At 43.3% G+C, this 26,658-nt stretch overlaps 1 protein-coding gene and 1 long non-coding RNA gene across 2 annotated transcripts in view; one reads left to right on the top strand and one right to left on the bottom strand.

Annotated features, from left to right (window-relative positions):
• Positions 1 to 26,658, top strand: part of tmx3b (thioredoxin related transmembrane protein 3b) — a 37,105-nt gene that overhangs the window by 1,609 nt on the left and 8,838 nt on the right. Inside the window, 10 exon segments of the mRNA XM_056433647.1 lie at positions 1,545 to 1,668; positions 3,019 to 3,064; positions 6,390 to 6,470; positions 6,906 to 7,005; positions 7,209 to 7,286; positions 7,615 to 7,681; positions 16,329 to 16,427; positions 20,307 to 20,364; positions 20,610 to 20,663; positions 24,155 to 24,211. Of these exon segments, the coding sequence (XP_056289622.1) occupies positions 1,545 to 1,668; positions 3,019 to 3,064; positions 6,390 to 6,470; positions 6,906 to 7,005; positions 7,209 to 7,286; positions 7,615 to 7,681; positions 16,329 to 16,427; positions 20,307 to 20,364; positions 20,610 to 20,663; positions 24,155 to 24,211 (764 nt within the window).
• On the bottom strand, positions 7,763 to 24,144 carry LOC130205997 (uncharacterized). The gene is made up of 3 exons (XR_008834015.1): positions 23,913 to 24,144; positions 9,079 to 9,256; positions 7,763 to 8,390 (listed from the first exon to the last, which is right to left on the bottom strand). It is a non-coding gene; the product is annotated as an uncharacterized LOC130205997 (long non-coding RNA).

The following is a 26,658-nucleotide window of genomic DNA, read 5'->3' as shown; positions in this document are numbered from 1 at the left end:
TCATAGAGCGTTTAGCAGCCGAAGAGTCTGATGCAAGAGGGGAGCTAGAAAAGATGGGCGACCTGGGAGGCCACGCTTAACCCCTCCCAGTCCACGTGACCTGCACCTCTGGCACGGCTCAGAAAGGAGGCATGCAGCCTGGAAGAAAACAGCGGCTCATCCAGTTTGTCAGGCGGAGGGGGGGGGTGGGGTGAGGCTCGGCGCGGCAGCACCAAGGTGTGGTCCCTCACGTCACCAGACGAGTGGAACGTGAAAAGCTCGACCTCCAGTCGAAGTCGGGAGCGATCCTCACAATCTCCTCAGGCGGTCATTATGGCTGAATGACCGGTTACATCGGAGGAGGGAATGGAGGCGGGCTTTGAGCGAATCATGGCATTTTAAAATGGTCATTTCCAGGCCTGGAAAAGTCATGGAAAAAACTTAAATCATCAAAGTTTGGGAAAAGTCAAGGAAATGTGTTATATTCACATGTTCATTTATGCCGAGTTTAAAATAATTCATATGTTTTTGAAAGGAAGACACTCAAAATCTAAGCCGGCGTACGCTCTCATACTATCGGCGCAATTTTTTTTTTTTCTCGTTTCAAGTGAACGCACCGTAACTGGAAAGTTCGCTGGCCACAGCAACAGTAGCTCAGGAAGCGGTCGGGATAATGTAATTTGTTTCATTTAAGGTGTATTGTATGCTTTGTAATTCTCATTGTTTGAATACTACATTTTCAGAAATGTTCATGTACACTACCGTTCAAAAGTTTGGGGTCACTTAGAAATGTCTTTATTTTTCAAAGAAAAGCACTGTTTTTTCAATAAAGATAACATTAATCAAAAATACACTCTATAAATTGTTAATGTGGTAAATGACTATTCTAGGTGGAAACGTCTGGTTTCTAATGAAATATCTCCATAGGTGTATAGAGGCCCATTTCCATCAACTATCACTCCAGTGTTCTAATGGTACATTGTGTTTGCTCATCGCCTTAGAAGACTAATATCTGATTAGAAAACCCTTGTGCAATTATGTTAGCACAGCTGAAAACAGTTATGCTGGTGATATAAGCTATACAACTGGCCTTCCTTTGAGCTTGAAGTTTGAAGAACAAAATTAATACTTCAAATATTAATCATTATTTCTAACCTTGTCAATGTCTTGACTATATTTTCTATTCAATTTTCAATTCATTTGAGAAATAAAAGTGAGTTTTCATGGAAGACACGAAATTGTCTGGATGACCTCAAACTTTTGAACGGTAGTGTATACACCGAGAATTCAGTGTGGTCATGGAAATTTGGTTTAAAGTCCTGGAAAAGTCCTGGAAATCCATTGGTCAACATGTGTAAGAACCCTGTAAAGGATCCATTCCAGAGGTCGTAGTTAATATCACAGAAGTACAAGGTCATACACACAAAAGGACAAGTCAATCGTTTACATCCATTTCAGGAGAAGCACCGGATAAAGAGACGACACCAAACACAACATCATGTTTCTACAACACGTTGCACATCTGAAGATCCGCTTCCTTCCCCTCTTTTCTTTTCCGTGTTCAGTTCTATGCGCCGTGGTGCGGCTACTGTAAAAAGCTCGAGCCGGTATGGCACGACGTGGGAGTGGAGCTGAAGACCTCCGGGTCGCCGGTCCGCGTGGGAAAGATGGACGGCACCGCTTACTCCGGTGAGTCAAGACGAGGCGCTTCCCTCGTCGCCCGTTTTGGTCCCCGGGTGATGAGTCGCTGCGCCGGAGACCAAAATAGATCCAACTAATGGACCCGTGTTCAACAACATGGTGGAGCCACGCTCTGAAGAGGCTTCCAGGTCTCTTAACCCTCCTGTTACTTTAGGGTCAATTTGACCCCATTCAATGTTTAATGTCGGTGTTCTTTGGGGTCAATTTGACCCCAGGCTGTTTTTCACTGTGTCAAACATATAAGAAATATCAACTTTTTTATATATTTAAAGGGCTATTTAGGTAGTCAACAAACAAACATAAAGTACCTCACACTTAAACTTGGAAAACAATATTAATTCTAATAATTTTCTGTAGGTTTTAATTGCTGGGGTCAAATTGACCCCGAGGGTAAAATATGTCAGTAAATATAAAGGTAACAGGAGGGTTAAACATTGAATGGGGTCAAATTGACCCTAAGGTAACAGGAGGGTTAAAAGCACCAACAACAATATAAAAGAAGGATTTTGTTTGATTATTTATGATATCTCAATATTATTGTTACCTTCGCATTGAAAATGCGGAAGGTTATGTTTTGATCGCCGTGTATTTATTTATTTGTATGCGTGTTATTCGCATAACACAAAAAGTATTAAACCGAATCGCATGAAATTTGGTGGGATGATTGGTTATTATCCGGGGACCATTTGATAAGATTTTGAGATCAATCGGGTCAAAGGTCAAGGTCATGAAAAGGTCAACATCTTCTTTTTACCATAGCACGGTCAATTTCTATCCAATTGGCATGCAACTAATGACAACATGTTCATAATTCAATGCCCAATCTTGTGATATGCGAAGGTATGCGCTCTACCGAGTGCCCATTCTAGTTTATAACATGTGTTTGCCAATTTTTAAATGGCAAAATGTTAATATTGTGAGTAACATGGGAGTAATCCAAATTCTAATCTATTCACTGATTGACAGACTGATAACTTTTTTAAAATTTTATTTCATCCACATGGTTTTTAAAGGAATAGTTCAACCGTGTGGGGAAAAATGCTTCATGGCTTCTCTTAATGGAGAGTTAGATATAATAAGGTAATAAAAGGCTACAGAAAACAGTCGCTTAGCTTAGCTTAGCTTAGCATGGCTTCATGTTTTCTGCAGCAATGTGAGAGGCGCCATCTTTTTTTCCCCCTCATCTGCAAGAAAGAAAATATCCCAAAATGTGAAACTATTCCTTTAAATCCTCCAATCGACACCTCGCTGAAATGAAGCGGGCGTTTGATTCCCGGGATGCTTCAAACCGTATCCGTCTTTTGTCTTGACACGGTGTATTTGTTCTGTGTTTTGCAGGGATGTCGTCGGAGTTCGGCGTTCGTGGTTACCCCACGATAAAACTGTAAGTGACAACACAAACGGCTTCATACAACCGATTGCCCTGTTTTTAATCTTTTGGAGACATCGCTTTGAACTTTAAAGTCACAGTCGACTTAACTTTGATTCCAAAATTGTGTGTAATCGGAAATGAAACGGCGTGCACGGGTTTTTTTTTATTTTTATTAAACTCAGTGCAGCTTTTGAAAAGGCCTTTAAAAAAATAAAATAATCCATAAGAGATTAAACGTCTTATTGAATTTTATACGGACCTACGGGGCCCCGGCGCAGAATGAAAATAAGCTCAATACAATATATATCTGCAGATAACCCTATTTCTGTGCAGCCGCGAGTCTTAAGTATTTATTAAGCTGGTGTCAGAGGGGCATTGATTCAACTTCGCCGCCATGTTCCGAGGCGGCGCTTTGGTGTTACGCTTCATTGTAAGAAGTTTGTTGTTCTCCCCCCCCCCCTCCTCCTCCCCCTGAGGTTTTGGCCTGTTGAGATGCCGTTAGAGGACTTTTATTCTCGAGGGAACGAGGTGTTGTTGCTGCTACCTTAAGTGATGAACTCCGTTCACACCTTTATGAGCTAATAATGCATTAGGTTCGCCACTTGCTTTAATTTCACATTTCTTGGGCGTTAATTCCACATTTCTTGTGCGTTAATTCCACATTTCTTGGGTGTTAATTCCACATTTCTTGGGCATTAATTCCACATTTGTTGAGTGTTAATTCCACATTTCTTGGGCATTAATTCCACATTTGTTGAGTGTTAATTCCACATTTGTTGAGTGTTAATTCCACATTTCTTGGGCATTCATTCCACATTTGTTGAGTGTTAATTCCACATTTCTTGGGCGTTAATTCCACATTTCTTGGGAGTTAATTCCACATTTCTTGGGTGTTGATTCCACATTTCTTGTGCATTAATTCCAGATTTATTTGGTGTTAATTCCACATTTATTGTGTGTTAATTCCACATTTCTTGGGCATTAATTCCACATTTGTTGAGTGTTAATTCCACATTTCTTGGGTGTTAATTCCACATTTCTTGGGCATTAATTCCACATTTGTTGAGTGTTAATTCCACATTTCTTGGGCATTAATTCCACATTTGTTGAGTGTTAATTCCACATTTCTTGGGCATTAATTCCACATTTGTTGAGCGTTAATTCCACATTTCTTGGGAGTTAATTCCAAATTTCTTGGGTGTTGATTCCACATTTCTTGTGCATTAATTCCAGATTTATTTGGTGTTAATTCCACATTTCTTGTTTGTTAATTCCACATTTCTTGGGCATTAATTCCACATTTGTTGAGTGTTAATTCCACATTTCTTGTGCGTTAATTCCACATTTCTTGGGTGTTAATTCCACATTTCTTGGGCATTAATTCCACATTTGTTGAGTGTTAATTCCACATTTCTTGGGCATTAATTCCACATTTGTTGAGTGTTAATTCCAAATTTCTTGGATGTTGATTCCACATTTCTTGGGCATTAATTCCACATTTGTTGAGTGTTAATTCCACATTTCTTGGGCATTAATTCCACATTTGTTGAGTGTTAATTCCACATTTCTTGGGCATTAATTCCACATTTGTTGAGTGTTAATTCCACATTTCTTGGGCGTTAATTCCACATTTCGTGGGAGTTAATTCCAAATTTCTTGGGTGTTGATTCCACATTTCTTGGGCATTAATTCCACATTTGTTGAGTGTTAATTCCACATTTCTTGGGCATTAATTCCACATTTGTTGAGTGTTAATTCCACATTTCTTGGGCATTAATTCCACATTTCTTCGGCGTGTTTTAAAATCAGCTTCAGCAATCTAAATTGGACTCTCGTACAATATTAAAATTTTCTGAGCCATATCCAAAATTCTTTAAATTTATCGATTGATCAAGGGATCAACCGATTCCTCATTTAAATTTCTCGTGAAGTGCGAGCGACATTTCTTTTGAGAAGATGGACGAGTTTAGGCCGACGGCAGCTGCTCCCCCCTCCGCCCTTCCCCTCCACGTTTAGCTTCATCTAGCTCATTTGGGAAACACTGCCACGGGAACACGGCAGGTTTCACAACATCAAACGAAGCGAGTGATGAAACGTCCGTCGAGGAGCACGAGAGATCTCCCCCGGTAACGGGAGAAGACTTCATTTAGAGTTCAGCCTCCCCCCCCCTCACACACACACACAAACACAAGTTCATTAATGCTACTGATGCAACCTTAATGCATTCTGCTCGTTGGAGGAGCTCCATGGCTGGAACTCAATTAGGGCCAGTCATTTCTTTTTGTTTTTCATTGGAGTTAGATGATTTAGATTGGGTTGACCTCTTTGTGATGAGTATGCTCTCTCTCCCGATGGATTAGTTTCGGGAGATCACCTTGAAAGGGACAGGTAGTCGTTGCCATGACGCTGCCAAAGACGGGCGATGTCTTTAATGGGCTAAAGTAAAGCCGCCACTCATGACTATTTTTAGAATTAATTAATCTGTCAGGTTTCTTGTACTGTTTATTAATCAATGTAATGTAACTGCAAAGTAGTGCAGAAAAACACACAGCCAGGGAAAGTAAACAGGTTTTCAGACTGAAACTTGGCCCGGACACAGAAGAACGTTAAAAAGCCTCTTGACAGGTTTTTCGAGGCCCAGGTTCTGAACGCCAAAGATGTTTACACTGAGGTTCATTAGCACGTCAGTAATTCATCCAGCAGAGCAGCTCTGGGGATGTGAGGGAACAGGAGTTGTGCAGCGGGGATGAGAATCAATACCACAAAGAACTCAGCCTGTTCTGGGCGCAGTCTAACACCTGGGCACAGTCTAGCAGTCTAATACCGGGATACAGTCTAACACCTGGGCACAGTCTACAACCTGGGATGGGTGTAGTCTAATACCTGGAAGCAGTCTACTATGAGGGCTCAGTCTAATAACTGGGATCAGTCTACCTACCTACCCTGTATTAGAAAAGTTTACCGAAGAAAGTGCCCTCGAAGTGAATAGAACGTGAAAATAACGCAAATGTTGACAGTGGAGAAGCTGATATTTCCCATCTTTGCACGATCGAACGTCTAAATGGTTGCCGATTGATTTTTTCCCGTCCATCGACTGAGCTTCGCCTCTCCTGTAACATTTTACATCCCCTTTTCTTTTGCTCACCGAATGAGTTTTTTTTTCTTCAGTCGAACCCAATTTCCCGAATGCAAAGTTCAACGTCACGTAATCGTTTCTCCTTTCCGTTCCGTTTGGCGTCTTCACGCAGCTGCAAATTAATACAACACAAAATAACAAACGGAGCGGTTTTACATTTCAATCATCAGCCTCTCACTCTGGTTTTGTTTCCCTCCTCAGGTTAAAGGGGGATCTCGCCTACAACTACAAGGGACCCAGGACAAAAGATGACATCGTGGAGTTTGCCAACAGGGTGGCGGGGTAAGCCTTCCAACACTTCCACAAACAAAAGACAGGAAAACCAACAAATGAAGCAGAAGTTCATCCATCTCACAGCTGTACTAATAGGAAACCATCCAAGCGAGCTTATCAATGCAGAGCATATTTGTTTCATCGCTCAATGGGTTTCCCAACCTCTGATGCTCCAGTTCAAGCCACTGTATCAACTGCGCCTGACAGATTCTCTCCTCCTTGAGGGAAATCAAGCTTGATCCGTGACAGAGGGGTACTTGGCTCTCGCTTCAGGGCTGCTCGTCGCCGTGTCTCCACCGGGTGGCGCCACCGGCACAGAAATGAAGCACGAACACAGTTATTATTGCATTAGCGTGGCAATTTCTATGCTGAATGGATTGCACTCATGAAAGAGAACTAATCTGCGAGGGTTTCTTTATTCCCCCCCCCCCCCCCCCCCTGCAGACCGGCCGTCAGGGCGCTCCCCAGCAAGCAGATGTTCGAGCACATGATGAAGCGGCACAATGTGCTTTTTGTGTACGTCGGCGGGGAGTCCCCCCTCAAAGTAAGTTTATATCACACAGACATTGGAATTTTTTTATTATTTTATTCAAGCTTCTCCAGAGCTGCAATGCTGAAGCTGCGTATTGACTGAGTGGCGCATTTGAACCAAAGAGGTTCTGCGTCTCACCTTAATTTAACCACAGATTTACTCAACGCTATTGTGTGTGTGTGTGTGTGTGCTGAGAGACTCGTTTGCCGTTGCAGGAGAAGTACAACGACGTCGCCGCCGAGCTCATCGTCTCCACTTATTTCTTCTCGGCTTCGGAGGAAGTCTTTCCCGAGGTAACGATTTAGAATTTAGAATTTTGCCTCCCTTTTTTGAGTTTCAGAAAAAAATAACGTCCCCCATTTTTTGCCGTCACAGGTTATCGACCCTCTTTTTAATATTGTGCACGCGCTTCGACGTGGAATGTCGATTCCTCGTTGTTTTTCTGAATCGTGAATAATTTATGCAAAATGGGACAAGTTTCACGGTCTGCTGCAAAGCGCTGCTGCCAACAGCCTCGTCCCACATCCTGCACTCGCATGCACAGAGTAAGACCGATTTACGGAGCTTGGTTTTGACTTAAATTATCTTTTGTGTTGTTTTTTTCGTGTGTGTTTCCAACAGTCGGTAACTTTGCCCGAGCTCCCCGCGGTCGTAGTCTTTAAGGACGGGGCCTACTTCACCTACGATGGTGAGTATTGTGTTTCCGTGTCCTCCTCCGCTGTTGTCCAATTTCTTCAGCCGGTCACAAAAAGGCAAAAATGAAAATGGTTTCTGCTCCTCGTCTTTGTCCTCTTTTCTTCCCTGCGATCCTTGTTTTTCTTGATTTTTTTTTTCCCGTTCTCTGCTGCTGTTCTTTCATCTCCACCACCACATGGAGTTATGGTGAGCCATCAGAAAGGGGTCGGGACGGATGGCTGTAGACCGGAGTCGGGGCCAAAGAAATGAGCGCCAAGCTGGCACTGTGTACGCGGTCATTTAAAGCCAAGGACTGAATCACCGGCGCAGCCGTCAAGTCTCATGTGTGACATAAGAGGAGTCCTCCAGGACCGTGTTACGGAGGATGCGGCGGCTGTCTAGCGTTGCCACGGCGACGACGTGTCAACGCTCGCCCCGGGACCGAGGAGAGGAGAGCGTCGTGGCAAAACGGACGCGATGGCGTCCTCCCTCCTATTTCAAAGCCTCCGTAAACTGTTGGAGGAAGACGCTGGTTATTGCAGGTGCAAATGGATGACCTGTGAATGAGAGTACAGCTCATTAAGCACCAGAGGAATGGCCCCCGCTCTGCATTGGAGAAATAGTTTACCTGCATTTGTTTCGACCATCTGTGGCCCTCGGCATCTGGTTTCTCACTCCCGGTCCCACTGAGAGGCCACTGGCTGGATGGTGGATGAGGCACTCTGAGCAGGAAGTTCTGTCAGGCACTTTTTTATTTTAATTTTATCGAATGTTATCTGGCTAAACTTTTGCGCAGTCACCCGGTGGCGCTGTGCTATGGCACACTATGATCTCAATTGCAGTACTTGGATAATTACCACACACATTATGCATTAGCCATATTGCAAATCTACCAGCTACAAAGGCTTAAAAGCAAATTAATCCCCCCCCCCCCTGTGAGTGTGAATCACCAAACGAATCCAGTCTGCTCATTGGACGATCGGAGCGCGCGTGCTGTTTCTTTATTACGCAGGTCCGACTTGTTGTGCTTCGAAACGAACGGCGTCGTGGAGCCGCTCGCTCTGTGCGGAATTATATTTGACATTTAGTTTGGGCTTCGATTGGTTTAGTGCACATCACAAGCGGCGGCGTCCTTTTTTGAAGAGCGATGAAATGTAATGCAGCGCGGAGGCGAGAGCTCATACATATTTAACAACTCTGGTCCTCGGTTTCATACCGCTGTACAGGTCTGCGCTGTTGTTCTGCTTCAAGGGCCGTGTGTGTGTGTGTGTGTGTGTGTGTGTGTGTACTTGTTGGCGCCGTTAGAAGACAACAGAAAGATATAATTAGGATGTATATTAGTTTGCACTCGCCAGCAATGTTTTTTTTTCAAAATGTCTTTGAGCGTCAAAGGGAAAACTGATTCTTTACCACATCTCAGTCTGAGTTGGCGATGCAGAAAGACGCCCGCGGTTCTCGCCGATGCTCCCGCCGTCTTTGGGGAGCAGCTGCAAACGCCTGTTGTTCTTCCTCCTTCCACCGACTGTAACGTCCCGCCGTTGGCGGCGAGAGGCGACCACAGAGCAGGGTTCGTACGGTCATGGAAAACCTGGAAAAGTCATGGAATTTTAACATGCTCATTTCCAGGCCTGGAAAAGTCACGGAAAAAACTTAAATCATAAAAGTTTTGGAAAAGTCATGGAAATTTGTTATGATCACGTGTTTATTTGAGCTTGAGTTCATGGAGTTTGAAATAATTAATGTTTTTTAAAGAAAGACGCTCAAAGCATACGCTCTTAATACGCTAAATTTTTCATTTTTATACCGGGATTTCAGTTTGGTCATGGAAATTTGGTTTAAAGTCCTGGAAAAGTCCTGGAAATCCATTGGTCAAAATGTGTAAGAACCCTGACTTTGCCTGAAAGCTTTCCTCCTCTCTCGGACAAGACCAGCAGGGCAACGTTTCGGGCTACATTTTGTCATCGATGTGTGTGTCACCACATCTTCCTCTTCTTTCAACCGACTTCATTCACCATCGGCACCGATTGGACGTCCACACAAACGGTGGCAAACGAACCCCGTTGGTTACCGCCCAGCATCCGCCTCTCCGTTGATCCGTTTCAGTGGTTCGACCTTTCCTTGTATGGAAATGTCGATGACGCAGCCGGCTGTGAGGTGGCACCGTTTTGCATGTTTATTGGCGGCACTTAAAATCACGGGCGGCTTAACGGTCCACGACCGTGATGACGGGGTGGAGTCGCGCCTAAAACGGTAACGGCACGTTGATGCTCGGTGACGTTTTGTGACTCCACACATGGACAGAATTTACTTTGTCTTATTTGAGTTGGCAAAGACTGCAAGGTCAGTGTGGATGACGAGCATCGTAATCCAGGTGGTCATTCGCTAGTTTTAGAATGTTGGTTCTGTTGGTCGGTACCAGGCGGCAGCCTTGAGTTCTGGAGAGCCGATGCTGAAGAGTCTTGAGCCTTGAAAACACAAGTTCATCTCTAGTTTCAAGTCTTGATGTTGATTTCCTTCATTCTGACCCCAAATGGTTCATATAGTAGGGTATGCTTTAGGGCGGGGCTACAAGCGGATGGGTTGCTACCACGGCGTGGTCCGGTCTGGGGGTCGTCTGATTGTCTTCTAAGGATTATAATCCTGCCACAGTGTGCGTTCGGTTCGTGAAAGTTGATTTGTAACCTTTTTTTTTTTACGTCAAAATTTCTAATTTTGCCGATCGTTTGTACGTAGCTCCGCCTCCTGTGTCACAACTGGTCAAAAGACCTTCCTAGTGCGCCATTACGTGACATTTAGCTGACGCTTTTATCCAAAGCAACTCACAATCGGCTAAGTGTCTTGCTCAAGGACTCATCGACTAGGTCAGTGGTTCTCAACCTTTTTTCAGTGATGTACCCCCCTGTGAAATAATTCTACCCCCTAAGACATTTGTGGTTGAAAAAAATATGTACCGGTAATACAAAGCTCTGGGTCATCGATGTCTAATTTAGAACAGAATATATATTATTTCAGCAGTGCAACAAAACAGGACTATTAAATGTGGTCTCCTAAATATTCGATCTGTCATCTAAAGCTGTGTTACTAAATGATTTAATATCAGATAATCACATTGATTTATGTTGCCTAACTGAAACCTGGCTGAGCCATGAAGAATATGTCTGCCTGAATGAATCGACTCCTCCAAGTCATATTAATACTCACATTCCTCGAGGCACCGGTCGAGGAGGTGGAGTAGCAGCCATCTTTGAATCGAGCCTATTAATTAATCCTCAACCAAAATTACACTACACCTCATTTGAAAGCCTTGTTCTTAGTCTTTCACATCCAACCTGGAAAACACTACAGCCAATTCGATTTGTGATTCTGTACCGCCACCAGGTCCATATTCAGAGTTTATATCTGAATTCTCAGAATTTATATCAAGTTTGGTTCTTAAAACCGATAAAGTTATTATTGTTGGAGATTTTAATATCCATGTGGATGTTGATAATGATTGCCTTAGTGCTGCATTCATCTCCTTGTTGGACTCGATTGGCTTCTGTCAGAGTACAGAAACCCACTCACAGCTTTGGCCACACGCTTGATCTTGTTCTTACTTATGGCGTTGACATTGAGCATTTGAGCGTCTTCCCACAGAATCCTCTTCTGTCAGACCACAACCTCATAACTTTTGAATTTATACTACGGGTGTACTCCGTTAGTCAAAAGTTTCTACACCAGATGTCTAACTGACAGTGCTGTAGCTAAATTTAAAGAAGCGATTCCTTCTGTATTTGATTCGATACCACGTCTCAATATAACAGAGGACTCCTGGTCTAACTTTAGTCCGTCCCAGATTGATCATCTTGTTGACAGTGCCACAGGCTCTTTGAGAATGACACTGGACTCGATAGCCCTCTGAAGAAGAAGACAGTGAGGAAGAGGAGGTTTGCTCCTGGTATAACCCTCAGACCCGCAAACTAAAGCAAACGTCACGAAAGCTTGAACGCATATGGCGTTCAACTAATCTCGAAGAATCCCGCTTAGTTTGGCGAGATAGTCTTAAAACATATAAGAAGGCCCTCCGTAATGCCAGAGCAGCCTATTACTCATCAGTAATAGGAAAAATAAAACAACCCCAGGTTTCTCTTCAGCACTGTAGCCAGGCTGACAGAGTCACAGCTCTGTGGGCCGAGCATTCCTATAAACCTCAGTGGTAATGACTTTATGAACTTCTTTAATGAAAAGATTTTAACTATTAGGGACAAGATTAATATTCTCTTGCCCATAACCAGTGCCAATCTGTCCTCAAGTGGAATGGCCTTGGAAACCGCTGTATGCCCTGGTGTATATTTGGAGGGCTTTACTCCCATCAACCGTGACCAATTATCTTCAACGGTTTCTACTTGGAACACGTCTACCTGTCTCTTGGACCCCATCCCGACGAGGCTGCTTAAAGACGTTTTGCCTTTAATTGGCGGCTCTCTATTAGATATTATCAATGTGTCTCTGCTAACAGGCCACGTACCACACTCCTTCAAAGTGGCTGTTATTAAACCTCTCCTGAAGAAGCCCACTCTGGATCCAGAGGTGTTGGCTAACTACAGACCGATCTCTAACCTCCCTTCCTCTCCAAGATCCTTGAGAAAGTGGTCGCAAATCAGTTGTGCGACTTTCTACATCATAATAGTTTATTTGAGAAATTTCAATCAGGATTTAGAAAACACCACAGCACCGAGACGGCACTGGTGAAAATTACAAATGACCTCTTAATGGCAGCAGATAAAGGACTCCTCTCTGTCCTGGTCTTGTTAGACCTTAGTGCTGCATTCGACACCATTGACCATGACATCCTGTTACAGAGACTGGAGCAGTCGATTGGCATTTCAGGCACGGCACTAATTTGGTTTAAATCCTATTTATCAGATCGATCTCAGTTTGTATTTGTAAACGATGGCGCCTCGATAACCACCAACGTTAATCACGGAGTTCCACAAGGTTCTGTGCTTGGACCAATTTTATTTACCTTATACATGCTTCCTTTGGGCAATATTATCAGGAAACACTCCATAAACTTTCATTGTTATGCAGATGATACTCAACTATATTTATCGATAAAACCAGAGGAGAGCAACCAACTCGTAAAATTCAAGCATGTCTTAAAGACATAAAACATGGATGACCTGCAACTTCTTGATGTTAAACTCAGACAAAACCAAGTAATTTTAATCGGCCCTGAGCACCTCAGAGATCAATTATCTGGTGATGTGGATTCTGTAGACGGCATTGCCCTGGCATCCAACACCACTGTTAAGAATCTTGGCGTTATCTTTGATCGACTTGTCCTTTAACTCCACGTAAAGCAAATCTCAAGGACTGCATTCTTTCATCTACGTAATATTTCAAAATCAGGCACATCTTGTCTCAAAAGATGCAGAAAAATTGGTTCACGTTCGTTACTTGAGACTGGATTACTGCAACTCCTTATTATCAGGCAGCTCTAATAAGTCTCTTAGGTCCCTCCAGTTGATCCAGAATGCTGCAGCTCGTGTTCTCACTAAAACTAAGAAAAGATCACATCACTCCTGCACTAGCTGCTCTGCACTGGCTCCCAGTAAAATCAAGAATCACTTTTAAAATTCTTCTCTTAACCTACAAAGCCTTGATTGGTGATGCACCATCATATCTTAAGAAGCTTGTAGTACCATATTGCCCCACTAAAGAGCTACGCTCACTAAATGCGGGACTACTTGTAGTTCCTAGAGTCTTAAAAAGTAGAATGGGAGCCAGAGCCTTTAGTTATCAAGCTCCTCTTTTATGGAACCAGCTTCCAATTTCAGTCCGGGAGGCAGACACAGTCACCTCGTTTAAGAGTAAACTTAAGACCTTCCTCTTTGACAGAGCTTATAGTTAGGGCTGAATCAGGTTCACCTGGTCCAGCCCCTTGATATGCTGCTATAGGCTTATAGCTGCCGGGGACGTTTAGGATGCACTGAGTACCTATCTCCTCTTTTTCTCTCCTTAAGGATGAATTTTCATCTCTCAATCACGTTACTAACTCTGCTTTCTCCCGGAGTCCTTTTGACTTCACGTCTCATGGGGTCATCGGACCCTATGAGACGACATAGATCCTATCTGCCTGATGGATCATTGAGGTCTGGGTCGTGGAATTCCTGCTCCTGACTACGCCACTGTCCTGTTGAGACTCCGCCTACTGTTGAGACTCCGCCCTCCTCCTCCCCACCGCCATCTGCCTGATGGATCGTGGAGTCTCCATCGTGGAATATGCCTACTATGAACTATTCATACACTCTGTCATATTCATTGAATGTATTTTAACTCTAAATCTGTCCTTCTGTACACATTACATCTATTGCATCTGTCCATCCTGGAGAGGGATCCTCCTCTGTTGCTCTCCTGAAGGTTTCTTCCTTTTTCCCCTGAAGGGTTATTTGGGAGTTTTTCCTGGTCCGATGTGAGGTTTTGGGGCAGGGATGTCTATGTGTACAGATTGTAAAGCACTCCGAGACAAATTTGTAATTTGTGAAATTGGGCTATACAAATAAACTGAATTGAATTGAATATAAAATGAAGTTCATGAACTTACATTTAATTGAATATTTATTAAATAACTATTTGTAAAATATTTTTTTAATGGATACTAATTTAAAATATTTAGAAAAATCTCACGTACCCCCTGAAGTGCCTTCACGTACCCCCAGGGGTACACATACCCCCATTTGAGAACCACTGGACTAGGGCATCGAGCTGCCGGTCCTCTGACCCACAGTCGCCACAGTGCATCGTTCACTTACATCTCAATTTGTCCAAAACTTTTGTTCCTGGCCAAATCCCAGGAGCACCAACATGCTTTCTGAGTAGCTGATTCCATAACTGAGCAACTCCTCTCTTCCCATCCCTCACTGTTGATATTTGGTTGTGCTTTTATTTGTTTATTCCTGTTTTTCAACTAGTTTGTCTTCCGGGTTTTCCTTTTTGTTTGTACGGTCGTGTGTCTTGTCCTTTTCGCTGAGCTTTCTCTCATCCTCTGCCTCCCTGTGTGCATTATCTCGTATTCCCCCTTCCTCTGGTTTTGTTTCCGGCCGCTATTTGCATGGTCTTTGGAGGTCCCGCGTGCAGCTAACCTCCATCCTTTGAAAGGTGTCGGGGGGGCTGCCTCCTCTCTGACACCGGATCATCCTCGCTCCACCCTCTTGTCTGTTTTTTCTTTCTTCTTCTTTCAATTCCCGCTCCCGCCCCTCATCTTTCTCTCTCATCCCCCGCTGTGTGAACTGTGGGGCTGTATGGTGATTGCGAGGTTGGGGCGCCCGCGAAGAGAGCAGCGCTCATTGTTTTCAAGGTGAAGCGGGTTCAGTCGGCGTCGAGGTTCGCCGGGCTCTCTCTCTCTCTCTCTCTTTTTCTTGAATCTGGGAGAAGAAAGTCGGGCAGCTGCACGAACATCTGCCAGAACAGAACATCTGTGGAAAGAAGTCTCTGGAATGTCGACCAGATTGACCGACTCAGCAGCCTGAGCAGCAACTTTTTACCTTTTGCGTATGAGAAATAGATTGCATTGCATTGAGGTCGTTTAGATTCTAGTACAAGCTACGACCTCAAGAGAAGGGTGGTGGTGGTGGTGGTGGGGGGTTTAAAAGCGTGTTCGGGTTTTTAGGTTGTTATGTTCGGTGTTGTGCTCCCGGCTCGTCTGGGGAGCAGCTTTCAGAACCGCGGTAAAGTCATCAGTGTTGCTGTAATTGCTGCGACGGTAGCGGAAGAGGTCGCGATAACTTATGGACGTGTCGTAACGAGGTCCCGGCTACATTTGACATCAATTATGAGCATCCTGTGTAGCCTCTCCCAGCCGGGGGGAATAGTGCCGACACCCTGTTTAAAAACCAGAGGGAGAGACTCCGGCTGCCTCCAGATGTTCGGGGAGAGACGACATGTGGTTGACATTCAGCGAGCAATCCTTTAGTTCACTTCCCTTCTTTTAAAAAAATGTATTATTTATTTATTTTCACTTTTACATCTTTTTTTTCTTCTTCCTTCCCCCAAATGCATCCGTTGAATTATTCATTTGCTCCAAATGTGTAAAAATCTGCCCCAAACTGTGCAAAGAAATCTAAATGTATGTACGCGCGGAGATTCATTTACAAACCAAATGTTTTTGTCTTTTTTTGTTTAAGACGGAAAAGGCAAAAATATCTGTGGAAATGAGGTTAGCTGGAGTCGGCGTGCCAGAAAATAACAGCATCTAGTTTGAATTTAGTTTTTAAAGATGTGTCTTGAGCGGTTGATGAATCACAAATGAACGTTTATCGCGTAAAATCGGAACTGAAGAAAAAGTTATTTTGTCACGTCAACCGAACTGATTGTTCACCGCCGGATTGATTCTCCATCGGTGTGCTCTAATTCACAATCCACCGGCGGTTTCAGAGCCGCAGCGGCCTCCCGGACTACTTAACCCGGAGGCAGCCAGCTGTCATAACACGTTGTGATCATTGTCGAGCTCACCTCTGCCTCCGGAGGCTCAGCTGGTGGTAAACACTGTGATCTTCTTACAATCCCGGCGTCGATATATACGCTGTTGTGCTTTGCCTTTAATGTCGACCGGCCGTGTGCTGCATGTCGATGTCGTCCCTCTGCCCCTGACAGAAGATCGTGTCTCTTTTGTGTTGCAGAATACGCAGATGCCAGTTTGTCATCGTGGGTGAACAAGGAGCGCTTCCAAGGATACCTCCAGATTGATGGCTTCATCCTCTATGAGCTCGGAGAAACAGGTGGCGTATGCTCAGAGCTTGATTCACTCCCACGAGCGTGTATCTATTTATCTATCTCCATCAGCAGGTCTAGTTTATTTCCAATGTCAAATGTGAAGTCTGCACATGTCTCGTAATAAAAGAACCAATATATATATAATTATAATATTTGTTCTATCAACCAATCAAATTTTTATTTGAGACTCAAGGTCCAGATAGTATAAAACATTAAATAGAATTATTTATATATATATATATATATATATATATGGACAGCTGTACCAATGTCTCCACGCGTCGCACAAAACTTTGTTTGATAAAAACATGATTATTTCATTTTCTGAGTCATCAACCCGGCAGATACATTTATAGATAAGATTTATTAAAGCAGCTTGGAAAGTATTAACTCCTGCAGCCACAAACATTTCACTGGCACTACTCCATCTCGGTCTCTTTAATAATAGTCGCATGGTAGCAGCATTATACATTTTCTTTATCTATATACATATATATATTAAAACAAATTAAATATAAATTTGTGTATATATATATTTTATTTATATATATTTTATTTATATATATATATATATTAATTTTTATATATATATGACAAATATTGAGCACAATTACTTTGGTGTGTATATTTTTGCTCTTCATGAATATGGAGCCGAGAGCTTTGCTCAACATGTAAAATGACAGAATGATGACAGAATGATTAGCACGTTTGAAGAGCATCGGCACACGGCTTTACCCGGCCGGCCCCTTTAAGGCCATTTCACACTGAATCCCCGAGTATTTAGCTTCCCACCACCCAAATATCCAATCAACCACATGATGACTTGATAATTAAAAGGCAAACATCTTAGAGTTGCTCTTGTCAAAAGTTCCTTGCAATAAATGTTGGCGTTAATTGTGTGTTTGTGTGGGGGCAGTGATGAGGAAGTCTGACACTTCCTTCTAGATTTAGCCCATGTTGCTCTAAACATCTCTCTCTCGGTTCTCTCGCTCTCTTGCTCTCCCTCTTGCTCTCTCTCAGAAGAAAATGAATCTCTCGAGTGAAGTAAAGACTTTCTCTTAAACGGCAGTAAATTGATGCACGCTGCAGAAAAAGCTATGCTTGTAAATGTAGATGCAGTATTTACCACTTTATGAGTTTTTAAAGGTGCAATGTGGAAGATTTGGCCTGAATTTCTGGTTTAAAACATTCATGAAATAGACCCGTATCAATATAATCATAAGAGGTTACAGTGTTGATGTTATGTCAAAGATGTTTATGAGATATCTGAAACAAGCGTGTTATAACCAGCTACCCCCCCCCGGCCCTTCTCCTGTTATCACCGCATATTTTACACAAAAGAAATAGAGCTACCTCCGAGAGCTCGTCAATCCCATTGCAGGTCCAGGGTCTGTGTCGGTTTGTTTGTGGGATTAAATCCAAAGAAACGAGATGGACCCTCGGTGGCAGTTGGCTCTTATTCAGCCGGTGCAAATCCCAACGGTCGGCCGGCTCTCTGCGCTCCGCCGGCCCTCCGTGACTCGCGGCGGGGTTTTGTGCCGGCTGAGTTTGAGCTGCTGATCTCCGCGCTCGCCTCCCCGGGCGGAGGAGCGGACTCCCGGCGAGAAGAAGGTGTGAAGTTTATTTTCCCGTTTCGGCCCCCTCTGGATTTAATCCAATAAAATGGATTTAAAAGCTATCCAATAACTTTTAAAACTATTAAAGCCACCGCACAGCCCCCTCCGGGTTCGTGGCTCCCAACACACAGATGGCTAACGTAAACCAAAGCCGACGCCGCTCCTGAGGGCTAGACGGAGGATATTCTGACCAGATTTACCAGTTTGGTTTTGTGTGTTCTGCCTTTTAGATTTAAATTGCATCAACGCAGTAATAGAAGTGAAATGATGCCACTTCTTTGTTTGGAGCATGTCACCACATCTCACACACTACTACACCTTTTTAATGCATTTATACCAAAGTCGCTAAAGCACCGTCACTGGATGAACACTGTGGGACTGATTTGTCGGCTACAAAAAAACAACAAATAGAGTTTTAAATTGAAGTAAACTTCTGAAAACAGTATGGAGTTTTCCAGTTTTGTGTCTTCTGTTTTTTTTAAATCAAGTGTTGGGATGTTTCTTGCCCCTGGGGCTCCGGAGCGACACTTTAACCCTCTAAAAGCCCCGTGCCACGAAAATCTATTTCAACGTGTTTTTAACACCAGTGTGGCCAAAATCCATGAATCGACTCGGGCTGTTATTTTGTCCGATACACGGGGTAACACTTGAGGGACAGGAAGAGGCGCGGATAAACGACCGTATTGAAAACAAAATCTATTTGACAGATTCACGGAATAATCGTTTCTTCTTTGGTGTGTAGAGGAACGTGTAGCGGCTCTAGTCCATCTGATAACCACAACGCCAACGCCCCCTTTCTAAAATAAAAGACAGCACACGGCATCCTGTCAGTGTTGTTCTACTGCACAGCGGAAAGGATGTCACGATCGCACCAAAAAACAAATAAAAATGTCAGCTTCTGGGTGTGAACTTTCTCCGAATTCCGCCCATGAACTTGCCACTTTCTGCATCGCTGGATTTTTCCGACACACAAACAGTCGATTCGACAAAGTCGTCTGGATGTAAGACATCGTCCACAAACAAGTAGATTAGAAAAAGAGCCGGTCCGGTCTATAAATACGCTTTAGAGCAGATTTGAAGAAATACGATACGCTCCAGGTGTTAGATGGAAGTCTTGGAAATGTGATTACGTCCCTTCACAGTGAAGTGTGAGTGCGGACGGCTCTTTCTTCAGGCTTTTTACCAGAAGAATTTGAAACTGAAGCCTGTGACCCTTTTATAATTTTTTCATGAAAGAGTTTCCTCGTAGACTCGATGTCTTATTCGGATGTGAGTATGTATTACTGGTTTATCAGCGTTTTAACCGCTGCCCCCTGCTAGCCAGCTGTTGGTTTGTAAGCACGCGTTTTAAACGTCGGTATCGTACTCGATCGCATTTCTTCAATCGTAGGAACCGAAAAATCGTGATTTCCGATTTATTATTTAAGTAGTAAAGCAGCCGGATCTATAAAGCGTGAGTTACTATTACCAATAAGAGAGCAGGTTCACGTGTATAACGGCAACACCTTTTGTTGCCTCCTGTTTCTATACCGACATCAAACAAATTATAGTTGAGCAATATTGCACAAACAAATCTATTTATAATATACAAATGGATGATGCACCTAGTTAGGTGCTTCAAAGAGTTAATTATGCATTATTTAGCATGTTGTATTCCCATGAATAAGCATTGTAGGAAAGAAAAAGTAAACCGTAAATAAGCTATTCACTGCATTCCTGTTTTTCCTCTGAAAGCCACAGAACTATGCAATCAGTCATTTTTTAAGATTAATAGTGCCCATTGAGTGCAATTACTCTCATACACAGTAGCACTGGCTCTTTAACATATTCATACTGAAAACGCGTGTGAAATATTATTTCTCCTGACTGTCTGCTGCCTCGACACAAAAAGCGCCTTCGGCGACCACCAGGGGGCAAGCTGGTACTCTCATCCGAGTAACAAGGCCTCAAACTAATACAGGTCTGAATGATGCTGGAGTTGTGTAATAGTTTGTTATTTTGAATGGACCTATTGAGTTTCGAATGCCGACCGAAATATCTCATCCACCAGAAAGTGACCGCTTGTTTCCCGTTCAGCCGAGGAGAAGGCCTTCTTAACTGGCCCATTGTTTGAATGATACATGAATCAAGCGCTCCCGATGCTTCTTTCTTTTCTTTCTCGGCGGTTGAGAGGTGATTCGTCTCCTCCACAGCCTCTTATCTGCCTGCTATTGTCTTCTCGCTCTCTTTCTGTGCGTGTGATTTGTAATCCCCGTCTGCCACCTTCAGGCAAATTGGTAGCGATCGCAGTCATCGATGAGAAGGACCCCACAGAGGAGAGTGGCAGGTACAAAGAACACTGGAATTAAAAACAAAAGCATGGCTCCATATGAATTACTCCCACACACACACACACACACCCACGGTCACCACCGTGGGTGTGTTCAAGTGCAACGACTTTCACACACAGATACGGCTCGCTGTTATTTGGATCGCTCCACAAATTACAGGCGTCGGTCTGAAGCGAGAAAAAAGTAAAAGGGTTAGACGTCGACTCATGTGGTGTTTCACTCTCCTCTCATTTGCTTTTAGATTAAAGACCTTGATTCAGAGGGTGGCGAAGGAATACAGAGAACATTTTAACAGGTAAGGAACGAATACGCGATGAGGTCACAGGTGAATATCCAATTTATACATTTATTCGAGGATGGCGCACTCGACTGGGGAGCACCCGCCTGTCTGTTCACAAGCGAGTTTTATGCCTTTTGTTCGGGGGGGGGGGCGCGCACGCATGTTTTCGTTGAGGTTCGGTAGGAAGGTAATTATGCAAAATGTCAGCTTCCAAATATAGGTGTTCTGTTCAGCTGTCAGTCAAAAGCTCTGCTCGGTCGGTATAAATGCATAATGTTCTGTTTTCTCCGGCTCCCTATTGTGCAATAATCACCGGAGATGGGATCTTTGTGTTGCGCGGCGCCTTGTTCGACCTCTTCTTCTGCCGGAGCGGAACTGATTAAACGAGGCATCCAATGCGAAGAGGAAATGCCCCTCAAACGTACGCTACCGTTCGGAAGTTTGGGGTCACTTGGAAAAGAAAGAAAAAAAACGTAGAAATATCCTTATTTTTTCAAAGAAAAGCTGTTTTTATCAATGAAGATATAATTAAATTAATCATAAATATACTCTCGACATAGTTAATGCAGTAAATGACTGGTTTTTAATGAAATCTCTACATATGTGTGTTGAGGCCCATCTCCAGGGTTCTAATGGCACATTGTGTTATCGCCTAAGAAGACTAACGGAGGGGTAGAAAACTCTTGAAAACCCTTTTTATGTGAGCGCAGCTGAAAACAGTTATGCTGGTGAGCGAAGCTATAAAACTGGCTTTCCTTTGAGTGACAAGTTTAAAGAACAAGATTAATATTTAAAATAAAAATCATTATTTCTAACCTTGTCAATGTCTTGACTATATTTTCTATTCATGTTGCAATTTTTTTGATAAATGAGTTTTCATGGAACACACAAAATTGTCTAGGTGACCCCAAACTTTTGAACGATCGTGTATAATTTCTTACACCTGTGTTGAAAGTTGCTTTAGCTCTTTACTATAAGGCGCACGTGCACGGACATGGCAAATGTTTACTGTGTGTGTGTGTGTGCACGCCTCGGTGAGTCCAGGAGGCGGGTCCTCCTTCAGCTGGAGGACCCGGGTCAGAACGCGGGCGCTCGGCTCAAATTCAAATGGGCTCTAATGTTGCCGTTCTGCAGTCTTACCTCTGATCACTCCCAGCACAGCGCCGGGCGACGAGAGGATTTCCTCAAAAGGATTAAAAAAGAAAAAGAGCGATCGCGTTTTCATCCTCGCCGTGTCCCGTCGTTGACCACGTCGCTTCATCAGACGGATTTTTGCTTTCTGATTAAAGAGTTGCATCTCAAAAGCGCCACGATCAAAGTGTCTCTCCTTCTCCAGGGGTTCCCATTAAGACTGATTGACTTACACAGATCCCTATCATCAATCGGACTACTCTCCGCCACGCTCCTATGTGCTGTTTATTTTTTTAAATTTATTTTTTGAAGACTTTGAGTTCCTAGAAACCCTGCGGGGATCAGAGCTGCCTGCAGTGTTCTGACATACCTAAACGGGACTTGTAATCACGAGTCAGGAGCTGGAGCGGCGCCCCCGGTGGCGCATAGAGGCGGCAGATCAGAGCTGACCCCATTATGCAGCCATAAATGTCGTGGGGCCACCATTTGGGGAAGTCCGATTTTGTCATTTAGTGTGTGTGTTTGTGTGTGTGTGTGTGTGTGTTGGATGTTGAGCAACACCCTGAACACTTCAGGACGTCTTAAAGCTGCCGTAACTAATTTATTTATATCCAAATATCGGCAATCGCAAATGTGTACAGAATACGACACCCGCCGTTAGACCACCACTTCATAGATTATTATATTGAATGCACTTAAAAATAAAGATGAAAGCGTTTGCTAAATGACATGTAATGTAATATAAAAAAAGGAAAACTCTACAGATTTTTTTTTTAAGGGGATAAAATTGGATGACGGCTTGAGGAAGGATCCTTCTCTCTGGTTGTTTTGTGGTCTGCGACTTTAATATTTTGGGTACACCGCCTCCAGACTAGATTGCATACAGTATGTGAGTGATTTCTTCTCCACATACGCGCCATATGTTTTAATATAATCCCACACACATTCTCCTTTCTTTGACAATTTGTGGTTGTTAAGTGATTAATTCCTGTCCACAAAGACATCTTATGTTTTGAAATAGCTCTGCGGGAGCACAACGCCTCCTGGTGATTTATCCTGTGGAATATTCTTGTATATATATACAACCGTCTGTAATTTGGCAAAAGCCATCACACACACACACACACACAGACACACACACACTTTCCTAGTATATTAATTATGTGGGTATCTGCCTCCAGAAAACACTCTTCTCCTCATGAGAATCACCTGACGTGACCGATAACATGGCCATCGGTTATTAACATTTTTCGTGGTCGTCAGACACTTAAAACACTTCCAGAGGGAACCGTTCCAAGTAAACGAGCCAAAATATCTCAAACTCTTATCGCCGAATCTGAAAGTGTTTACCGAAGACGGCCGTGGCGCATTCTTTCTCCACGCGTCCTCGAACACATGCAGTGAGTTTCCTCGCCGCTCTTGGCCGGCCTGCTCGGCAGTCTGGCCAAGATGTGGGAGTCGGAGGATGGCCACGCACGGGGGGAAACAGACTTGTGAATGTTTTCAATTAGAGACAAAAGTATTGATGATAAAGCAACAAAAAAACCATGTTTTCCCCCAGTTAAGTCTGATCCGAAGCTGCCGGCTGCAGCTGTCGGAGAGAAGTCTCCGAGTCCAAACGGACAGTTTTTTGATGAGGCTCATTCCCAGTGTTGTTGCTAACACTGACTGACTGTTACATCACACCCGCTGGATTTATTATGCATGTTCAGTCGCTTCATAATCATGTCATTGATATATGCACAAGCACTATTGTGTAGCACCCAGGGGACAACCGTACAAGATGTAGCTGTGATTCAATATATATATATAGATATATAGATATATATATATATTATATATAATATATATAATATATGTGTGTGTGTGTATATATATACATATATATATATATATATTATGTATATATATATAATATATATGTGTGTGTGTGTGTGTGTGTGTATATATATATATGTATAGAGACACAGAGAGAGAGAAGGAGAGAGGCCCCGTAATCAGTCATTCAATGGACTACCCCCCCCACCCCACCACCACCCAAATCAACCCACAATACACTCTGCTCAGACATAGTGCAGCACAATGAGATACAAATTGAATTCCTTCTCCTGCCTTATCGTTTAGATAAATCACCTGAGTCTTTTCTGTGGTGGAGAAAGATGAGGAGAAGCAGGAGGCGCACAGGACGGAGCTTTGGGGGATTTTTTCCCCTCTCCTTTTCTTAAAAAAAAAGAAGAATCCACTATTCCATCACGGGGAAACAAACGAACAATGTAGTCAAAAGATGTGCCGTCTTGCTTCGCTGTGTGTCGTCGTCGTTGTTGTTGTTGTTAAAGTGCACTCTCATGCCACTGATTTGTCTTTCCCGTCTCCAGAGACTTCCAGTTCGGCCACATGGACGGGAACGACTACATCAACAGCCTCATTATGGGGTGAGTGTCTCAAATCCTGTCTCTTCTTCTCTTGTCGCCCTTCTCTTCTCTCGCCTCACCTTGTGTCCGCTACTTACCTCGCTCTGGACAGACATGTAATTACGGCGGCCTCTGCCAGTATAGATGCTCCGGTGGAGAATTCAATTACACGGACACGCGGCCGTAAGTTGTGACGCGAGCTACGTGTCTTTTTTTTTTCTCATCCGCACTGTTACAGAATCTCTCTTTTATTTTGTTGTTGCTTTTATTGTCATGTTACGTGCCTTTTTGAGGACCGTATTTCTTTTAAATATAGCATAGTAAATAATAAATATTATAATTATGGGTATCTTTACAAGTAACGAAATAAGAATCGAAATAAGAATCCCTTGAAAATATATGTAGAATAAAAATAATTAACCATGCGTGTTATGTTTACTGTACAGAAGGCAAAAAAAGGGATTAAAAGAAGATTTATTTCTATTGTAGGAGTCCAATTATGGAACAACGTTAAAATGGATGTAAGAATGGTCAACTTATTTTGTGTTTTTAAAAGGTTTATTTATAAAAACAATGTGAGGGTTATAAGTGTGATTGAAACGTATGTATATGGAAGATGTGTGTATATATATATATATTTTTTCTTTATTATTTTTCTTTATTTTATATAATTCTTCTGATTTATTTGATAATATTAATTTAAGATAGGAATATATGGGCATTTCTGCTTCTACCTATACCTTGTATATTATATAGAATAATATTGTATTGCAATGATTGACTGAATAAAATACACAACAACAACATCCGACAAATAAATAACACCAAAAAAACATGCTAAAATGTAGACAGGCCTGCGCTGGCGTCGCAGGGCCGACGTGCCGCGTCTCGTCGGGGGCCGCCCGTGTCGTGCCAATTTCCTTGTGAGAATATCTGAGAATCGCTGCGGGATGTTATTTTAATTTGAGCGTATTACTGTTTGTGCTTCGGTAGATTACAGCAGTCTCCTGAGTCTCGTGTAATTACGAGCGCGGCGGCGACTACAGTAGAAGTCGCGTCGGAAGTTTCACGGTGTCCCGGCTCGCACGGCTGAAATTAGACAGGCGGTGTTTACATTTAAGGGTGAATGAGGTGATTAGCCTTCCTAGTTGTACACGAGCAGATACGATACGCGTTTGCCGGGTTTTTAGCCGACTTGACTGCGGGATTAATTGCCCTCCTTTGGAGGAATGAAATCCTGGCCTGTCACTGTCCACTAATTCTCTCCCTCGTGGAAATAAATCTGATGGCCTTTTATCCCTCTTTCTGTCATCACAGCGATTACTGTGTTCTGGCAGCGGTCTGTCTGGCGTAAGGCGGCCCCTGCATTCACACACACACACACACACACACACACACACACACACAACATGAGCACCACTCTAAGCCCGAGGATGCCTCTGCCTCCGTTTAAACGTGGGATTACCGCTAACCCCTTTATAGAGGATGCACGGTGGGCTGTGAAGAGCGTAGAGTGGTGAGGTGACTGGGAAGACTGTGTGAAGAGAAGATTTGTAATTGTAGAAGGCGACTGGTTAAGAATATTAACACACACACACACACACACACACCAGACATTTTATTTGTTGACTAAAGAGTGCTTGTGTGGAACCTCTCGTGCTTTGAGCCTGAGTGTTTCTCATCTAGATTTTATGTCCTTGCTTCCTCGACACTTCACTTACTTCTACGCTTCACGCAGTAATTAAAACCCAAGAAATGCATCTGGCAACCGAAAGTGAAAAGAAAAGAACTTCCAGATGAAGAATGAATGAACTTCTGGTCCTGAAACTCGTGAATGTTTTTTTAATTTCACGATTCACTTTTTTAAAAACTAATTCCAACAAGTTTTTTTGTTGCTTTTTTTGTTCCTACTTCAGTGGACTTTGTCAAACCTAGGGTCTGAGGACATTTACACACCAGTATAGACTCCTAGCCCCGCCCCTACACGTTAGCCCCGCCCCTTTAATGACAATGTACTGTTGCCGTGAGGCTCTCCGGGGGTCTCCCTGCACTCTAAGCTTCCGCTCTGGCCTCATCGTGAAAGACATGAGAGGGTAGTTAATGCCGTCATCGTCGGGGAAACGTCGAACGATTGTTTAAACAAAACGATCTGCGTGGAGAGCGTCTTAGCCTCGCGCTTGAAGCGCTCATTTTTCTCATCCGGTAGTAGGCTAGAAAGCAAGGACACGTTTTTAATAATCCAGACTGTCCTGGATAAATGTCCTCTATAATTAGACATAATTATACAGTATGCCAGCAGCGGAAGGGGAAACGTCTTAAATGTGTGTTTTCTGCCAGCTCTGGTTCTATAGAGTACAGTATGACCCTTCATTATGGGCGGAGCCCCCCCAGCAGCCTCCACTCACAGAGGTCAATAGGCTAATCCATATTTATTCTAAATGGGTGCCATCTGTTGGCGTGCGTGTGTG

This window comes from Pseudoliparis swirei, chromosome 16 (assembly GCF_029220125.1).
Source record: "Pseudoliparis swirei isolate HS2019 ecotype Mariana Trench chromosome 16, NWPU_hadal_v1, whole genome shotgun sequence".
NCBI classification, from domain to species: domain Eukaryota; kingdom Metazoa; phylum Chordata; class Actinopteri; order Perciformes; family Liparidae; genus Pseudoliparis; species Pseudoliparis swirei.
This window is presented reverse-complemented; position numbering and strand designations above follow the sequence as displayed.